The 8,220-nt window shown below is 40.3% G+C and overlaps 1 protein-coding gene across 1 annotated transcript; it reads right to left on the bottom strand.

Annotated features, from left to right (window-relative positions):
• Nucleotides 1–4,755: 4,755 nt before the first annotated feature.
• Nucleotides 4,756–7,388, bottom strand: LOC148186438 (uncharacterized). The gene has a single exon (XM_088091345.1). It carries the CDS (start codon nucleotides 6,790–6,792, stop codon nucleotides 5,728–5,730), a length of 1,065 nt encoding a protein of 354 aa, XP_087947471.1. The 5' UTR covers nucleotides 6,793–7,388; the 3' UTR covers nucleotides 4,756–5,727.
• Between the last annotated feature and the right edge of the window lie 832 nt (nucleotides 7,389–8,220).

The raw sequence follows: 8,220 nt of genomic DNA, 5'->3' as shown, positions 1-8,220 counted from the left end.
GAGCTGGTGGTTATATAGCTGCTCCGCCTCTAGCCGCGCGCATGCTACTGTTTGTAACACCCGTTGGATTATGGGACATGTCGTTGTGATTACAGCAAAGCACTGTCTGGGGCCTCCACACCAAACTACATATTCCACAAGTCTGCTATAACTGACGAGCATTTTAACCAATCAAATGGCAGAAGCCTCAGCGCGATAAAACCCACCCACCTCTTTGATGATTGGACAAGGGGATAACTTTGCTGTTGCTAAGCTTAAAGTATTTTCTGATTGGACAAATCAGCGCTCAATCAAAAGTACGTAATCCGCACCAAGAAAGCAGTCCGGGGCATTTTATGGACGACACTATCTACAAATAAAGGGGGTGTATATAAAAGTAACGACATATGAGTTAATTTAAATACCTCAGAATAACACTATATTATCATTGGAACAAGTAAGTGTATTTCCTCCGTAAGATCACAGGTCTTATTTGTATTTGCTCGTCACACAGTCGAACGCCGAATTACTAATAAAATTAAACCACTCCTGTCTTTGAAGCAAAATGAAGAAGACCTCTTACGGAAACTAGTCCGTTTTTAATGTTCATACATGAAAATAAATGAATAAAGCTCATTTTAAAAATCAAATTATTTTACATGTTTGGTGGCATAAAAACGCGTCGTTTCGGTGTCAGTTGGACCATTAAATATTTCAGTATGATTATTCTGTGTGTTGTGCGGAGTGATACGTTGTGGGGTAGGGGCTAGTGGGGAACTCTGGAATCAGCGTAAACAAACGACATTTATTGTCCAGCTGCCGCTACGAGCACATCCCCGAGCCCCTCGTTGTTGAAGGGTGGGTCAGGCGATCTCACACTTGCTCAATAATCTAGTTTCCAGTGGACGGAGTGGTGTAGATCGGTTCTGAGTATTTCTGCGCAGCCCATGTTCTGATATGCAGTGTTGGACTTGCACAGTTGTGTCGTATCAACGGCTAAGGATAAGCTAACGTGCTAGCTAACGTTAGCCAAATGTTAACGTTAGTTAGCAAATGAGAACTGCGTTGTGTCGTTCCCAAACTAAACACTGCAATGAATACATAAAGTGTGAAGCCACACGCACTAACGATAGCAAAATAAACGTATAACGTGAGTTGGAGCACGGCGATATTACAAAGCAAGTAGCTTCTAGTCAGGTCCAGTTAAGCGTCATCGCTACTCTGTACACAAAGCAAAGCTAGCTAATGCTAACTAATAAAACATGAGCGGTCGACCTGTTTCAGACAAAATCTTTCCTAATTTAATATGTTGTCGATTGTCGATAGGACAACAGCGACGACGCAACAAAGTAAATACACACCACCACCATCGACGTTAGCTACACGAATTGCTAAGGTTAGCCATTTGCTAACTAGGCCAGTGTGTTTATGCTGGGTAAGTGTAATTGCTGGAACGTAATCTTTACCGAGAGGGTTTCCCACTACGGAATTGCGATTGATTTCATAGTTTAGATTCCGACTTTCTCTTTGATCAATATAGATCACAGCCTTTAAAATTATACATTTTTATCGGTAAAACAGCGCTTATTTGTATCAATCCGGGACATGGAACCCTCGATGAAATGTTTTAGTTTCAGGAAGTAGACGGTCCCTGATCTTGCAAGGCAGTACTGAAGCTGTGCTTTAGTTAACTGATTGTTAGCAAGCTCTAGTTTGTTTTTACACGCCAAACTAACAATCTTCTCATAGATTGGCCACAACTTTTCCTTATAATTATTGTCAGTTTTTTGTGAAATAAACAGCTGAAATTAAAAATTGTTTGATAAGGGATACAATGGCAACCTGGTTATGGAGTGTAAATATCTAAATATAGTTTTTGTACTGTTCTGTGTAATTGCATATTCTTTGCATAGACATACTATATTGAAGAAATGTTTGCACACAGTGCCCCACTGTTCACTGTTGTTAGTCAATACATTGACTTCATCCTAAACTGTGTCCCTATATATATATATATTTTTTTTTTTTTTTTCCAGTTTCCACAAAACAATTTACTTGTATTACTGGTAAATTGTGTTCTCCAGTCTCTGACCTCTTATGGGGGGTCTCTTTGAAACACTGCTTGTTAAGACTGGGAATCCAAAGGCTACAAACAACACAGGCCTACTGTTTCTACTAATAGAAGCAGGCAGAGTTTCAGCTCTGGCAAATAAGCAAGCTGAGCTGGGACTCCTTTGAGGAAGACGTGGTACGTTCCAGTTAATATGAAACCTAACGACCATGGAGATTGAGAAATCATACCAAGGGTTCCCATATTCTCAAATCAAGTAGCGGTGCAGCTTCAGAGCTAGAGCTGCTCCTGCATAGATCACAGCTTGTGAGGATTAGCAGGCATGACTTAATCTCTCACCCTGTCTAACATGGTTGTTGCTGCAATTGAGAGGAGATGAAAGATAAAAATTGTTTTTGGCCTACGCATGGCCTTGAAGTGTAAATTTGAACAATGGCTGATATCCATCTGAGCACAGGATGGCTGTGTTTTTAGATTTTCATGAAGGCAGCAACTCTATATTTTGTGAGAGTGTGACAAAGACAGGAACATACTGGACACTTCAGCAGTATTTAATAACTGAGTAAGGAAACATGTCACTTTAAGTGCCCTCCACCCACCCCACCAAACCTGCTTGTTTTTGTGTGTGTGTGTGTATGTGTGTGAGGTTGTGGATGGCTTCAGTTCAGGGAAAATCACTTTTCTTCTTTTGCTTTTCCTGATCAGACCGCCTAGCTGGGCTCTGTCCCTCTCTGCTCCGTTATAACTCCATTACAAGACTTAATTAAGTTTCCAGCTGCTGCTCTGGTACTGTAAGTAAGTCTCCATACACTCACATAAAGGATGTAAGTCTAGGTTTTCTCTTTCACACAGCACATTACCATGTAGATCCATGTACATACATTTGGCAGTAAAATATGAATTTGTCTTGAACAGGATTGATTGTTGTTGGGGTGTTTGCAGGTCCAGCTGTGACCAGCAAGTGGCGCTGCACTCTAACCAAGAATATTTTCATCAGCGTCCATTATTGTTCCCAGCATGCAGGAGTGAAAGGGAAGTTAACCTGGAGTTCTTCTTTTTAGCTCATAGCTTCATTCTCATATGGAAAAACAATGAATTTCTGAGCGTACATGCACATTTAGTAGTTTGGAGCAGGCGACACTGCATTGAAATTAGGCCTCTTTGAGGTGTGAAAGTTGAGAAATGTAAATGTAAACATAAATGTAAATTCAGTCCTTCATCCATCAGCCCTATGAGTCAGCCGACATTATCCATGGAAGTAATGAAGTGAACAGGTCTCAGATTGAGTGGTGTTTCATCATGTTGGCCTCCTGAAAAATAACCCTTTTCTGCATAGCTTAACGTCATCACTCAGGTCATTTTCAGCCAAGGAGGTTCTCTGCTTTTAAAAGTATGCTAGCTGCCTCTTTTATAGTGAGAGAATATATTTTATATACATGATGGGAAGCTTAAGGAGCATTTTTTATCCCCACATGTGGCACAGCTAGTGATGCTTAGTTTGTACATTTGCTTTGTGCTGAAGCACAATCTCACATGACTGGAAATTGCTTGTATAACACTTGAACAATCCCTGCATCTGTTTTCACTTCTGGTTCTGACTTTAAAATGCATTGAGCTGCTGTATAGCAACAGTTTGTTCTGTTCGTGCTTTGCTGATGTTGTATCTTGGATGTGATGTTACCACAGAATACTTGCAGCGCCACAAAGCATCGACTGTGAACTCGTCGTATTTAAATACGGAGTAAAAGTTTTGGATATACAGTCGTATATTCTCAACCTTTTTAGTGCCAGAGACCCCTACACTGATACTCATTAGGTTATGGACTCCCATTTGATAAGAGTTCCCTTCGGGGACCTCCATCGGATGAGATTTTGACTGTTAGATATGATTAAATCAGAATTGTGTCGTTGTCATCTACAGTTGAGGAAGTAACAGGGGAGGGAGTGAAACCTGTGATCAGAGTAGTCACTCTTATTACTCTTACTCACATGCTCACTATTATAGTGAAGGAAATAGTGCAAATAAGCTATTTCCCATTTTTCTGGGGACCCACTGGAACTTCTTCAAGGACCCCTTGTGCTCAGACACATGGTTGAGAACTATTGGTGTATAAAAAGTAAAAGGGGCACAGCAGCAAATTTAAATATTTGCTTTTTTGAATTGGGGTAAATTAGAAATGTAAAGAAGCCAAAAAAACACCTTCATTAACTGAAAATCTAACAGATGTTTTTAAAAACCACACAGTGTTTTACAGCTTTATTACTGCACTCATTAAACTGACTCAAAACTGAAATTAATGGCCATGATGGACTGGTTCATGTTGAAGTTTATTATGTTGCAGCTGCGTTCCACTAGTGCACCATTGCATTCAACAAACAAAACAAAAATTAGCAACCTTACCTCATAATTATAAGATAGTGTTCTTGTAATTATAAGGTGAAGCTCTTAAAGATCTGTCATCATGAGGCACAAGGCCTTTTCAAGTAATTATGATGATTTATGTAATCTTGTAATTTTGACTCAGTATCTTAATTACAACATGGTAATTGGTAACTTGTATTTGTATTGCTCCTTTCTAGTTTTCTGACAGCTCAAAGCCCACACACACATTCACACACTGGTGGCCGAGGCAACAATACAAGTGCCACCTGCTACTCAGTTAAACGCTCATATGCATTCACACACACACGGCACAGCCATCAGGAGCACTTTCGCTACATCATATATATTATATTATTATATTTCCCAAGGACACTTCGACATACGGACTAGGGGGCCCAGGAAATCCAACTGCTGATTTTCTGATTAGTGCACAACCCGCTCTACCTCCTGAGCTTCAGCTGCCCCCATCCATATCTCATTCATCACACACATCATCCATATCTCCTTTATCTTGCAATTATGAGATGAGGATCTTGTACTTATGGTATTTTCTTTCTTGGTGGGATGGAATCTTGTAATTATAACAAGTTTTTCTCATAATTATGAGATAATTATTCTGTCATTTTGAGAAATGTTAAGTCATAATTAAAAGATACAGCAGTTATAAGTACAGTGTACTTTGGTCTGGATGTTCATATAGTTTATCAACAGCTATTTAAAATGTTTTTGTATATAAAATTACAAAGACAAAGAAAATATTTGTTTTTGCTGTAATGTTGTTATGTAAGAAGCTGCTGAAGGTATTAAAATTAATTGTTTCCAGAGGGAATAGATTTTCAAATTTGTTGTCCTTGATGACTTGCCCAATGAAATATACACATTTCATACATTGCTTTGCTTGTCCAATCAGTTTCTTGAATGCATCAATCTGTTAATGACAAACGTGTTATCTTCAAGTGCATTTTTTTTGTCATGTATGTGAACATCATGTTAGTTGAAACCTTGGATGTTGGGAATGAACAGCTGTAACCTGTAGGTGGCACTACGGGAAAGGCCTGAGTATAACCAAAATCAGTAGGATTTAATCTTTTGGGAGCATGAATATGTGTGAAAGAAATTTCATGCCAAATGATTCAATATTTGTTGAGACATTTTAGTCTGGACCAAAGTAGAAAACCAACCCACCCAACATCGCCATCATAGTATGAACCTAAATTACTGTATAACTCTACCAAAATGTAGACAAAAAACATGCAACATATTATGTTTTTGTTTGACCAAATAAGCAGATTTATCAAGGTGGAAGAAAGCCCTCTTTAGAAGCAGTATTCTCGATCTTAAGTCCAGACACTCTCAGCAGCTCATCCTCATCATGTCCCCTCTTCCAGTCAAACTGCAGCCGTCCATACTGAGTTGTCCCGCTGGGATCCAAAGTGAAATAGCTCTGTTGGGAGGCCATTGGGATGATACGGTGGAAGTGGGAGGAGGTCAGCTCTAAGGCGTCTTTCATCTGAATATTTTGCACCACCCTCTGAGGTGCTGCTACTGGGCCAGGCTGTAGTGAGGGGATGGTTTCTGCAGGTTGTCTGGCATTGGAAGACTGGACTGGATGCTCTGTAGCGTCCAGCCCCAGCCTTGCCATGTGCAGGTTCATCCTCCCCCCAGGCATGGACTTGTACCCTTGGTTATTGGTAGGAAGGATAGTGTTGGCAGATTCTGCAGGTTGATTAGAGCAGAGTGTTTGGCTGGGGCACTCAGGATGAACAAACATGGAATCTGTAGCATCAGAAGCATGAGGATCTTCAGCAAAGATTGAATGTTTTCTTGCATATCCTGCAGGTTCATCAGGGCAGAGTGGCTGGCTGGGACATTCAGGATGGAAAATCATGGAGTGTGTAGCCTTAGAAGCAGGAGGGTATTTGGCATTGACATTCATGTAGTTTGTAGCCTTAGAAGCAGACAGGCATTCAGTAGTGGTGGAGAGTTTTCCGAGTTGTGACGAGTTCTTTTTGTTGATTTTGGATTTCTTGAAGAGCTCCAAGATTTTTTGATCATTGGCCACCTGTGCTTGGTCTCTGATGCTACTATTGGTCGAAGACAGGAGGACCCTTTTATCTCTGATTGGTGGGTATTCAGGAGGCTTCAGGTCTAGTTGAAGTTGATCATCTTCTGGGATGGAGGGGGGAGCCTTCAGGTTATGAGGAGTTAAGTTATTGGTCTTCATAGGTGCCGTGTACGAAGTTACCCTGGGTTCTGGAGTATGGAAAGGTACAGAAAAATGTGAAGTTTCAAAATTTGTGATTTTAATACTGTGAGAAGCAATATGCCTTTGCAAGAATATCTGTATTATCCTAAACATCTCATCACTTCTTTGTTCTCTGTAAGGTTTGTTCTTACCAAGTTGGATTTCAGCAAAATTACTAAAATGCACAAATCTGTTGTGAATTTCTTGTTGTATTCGCTTGATCCTGATAAATGTACCCAAATTTATGTGTAGTTATATTCACAACAAGACTACAGTCTGCAGTTGATCTGCTGCGAGCTGCCCTGTGAGACTGTACTTTGCTTTGACCCAACGACTGACACGAGCATGGCACTAAGCACTGCTAAAGATGATAGGATTGACATTACTACGGGTTGTTGTGGCTTAGGAAGTTGAATGGGTAGTACAGCTAATTGGTTCGATCCTCATCTCCTCCAGTCTGCATGTAGAAATATGCTTTGGTAAGATACAGAGTGCATGAGAATGGTTCTTGTGTAGCAGGTGGAACCCTCTTTAGCAATCTCGGTTACCGGTGTGTGAATGTGTGAAAGTTATAATGTGAGTTAATGGGTGGACAGGACAGTTACCTTGCTTTAGGATGACCACATCTGGGCTAGTCCTGTGGTCTTTATGATCCACCCCAGGACTTTCCACTTGAGGCTCTGGCCACTCTATAGAAATGGAAAAAAGATTCCAGGATGAAAAACGTGTGTTCACTTGTGCAGGCCAAAATATCCATCACAAATGTCATAACAATATTGTTTACTCGTACCTTTGGGGATAAAAGTGGATGCTCCTGGTTTACAGGTTGCAGAGATACCTTGGAGTGAAGGTGTTATGGTTTCATGAAGCTTCCTGTCTTCACTTTGCTCTTTCAGGTGTTTAATTTCATTTTCATGAGAAACGTTTGGTCTAGAAATTCTTAGATGTTAACATAAATTCAGTTATTATGGGGACTTGTATAACCTACAATAGAAATTCTGAATAACATCAAAGCATCTTTCAGTTTTAACACTTACGGAAAGTTCACAGTCTTTTTTGAATCGTAAGTTGAACCAACTTCTTGCATCTGAAGATCTAACGAACTATTTTGTCCATCATCGCGTGTTCTCAGTTGGCTCAGCATTGTCTGGATGTTGTCAGACTGCTTTAGCGGGACAGTTCTATCAATTTTGTGTTCCTCCTTTTCTGGCTTCTCATCTGCCCTTTCCTCTCCCTCCATCTCTGTTCTTTTATTCTTGTCTTTCTCATTTTTCTCATCTTCCTTTTCTTTCATCTCATCAGCCCCTTTCTTTCCCTCAACCCCTATCTTTTTCTTCTTGTCTTTTTCATTTTTCACGTCTACCTTTTTTTTCTTCCTCACATTGTCTGTCTTTTCTTCCTCTTCCTCCTCATCGTCTGTGAACCAGAAAACTCTTGTGCTCACGTTCTCATCTTTGTTTGTTGGGCCACCATCCACCTGATAGTGACTGTTAAAGAGGAGGTCATCCCATCCAGACGTCTTGATGAGATCCTTCCCTTTCT

This window comes from Plectropomus leopardus, chromosome 18 (genome assembly GCF_026936395.1).
Source record: "Plectropomus leopardus strain MGB_pleo_1.0 chromosome 18, ASM2693639v1, whole genome shotgun sequence".
Taxonomy (NCBI): Eukaryota; Metazoa; Chordata; class Actinopteri; order Perciformes; family Serranidae; genus Plectropomus; species Plectropomus leopardus.
The sequence above is the reverse complement of the archived record's forward strand: the minus strand, read 5'-3'. Positions and strand labels throughout refer to the sequence as shown.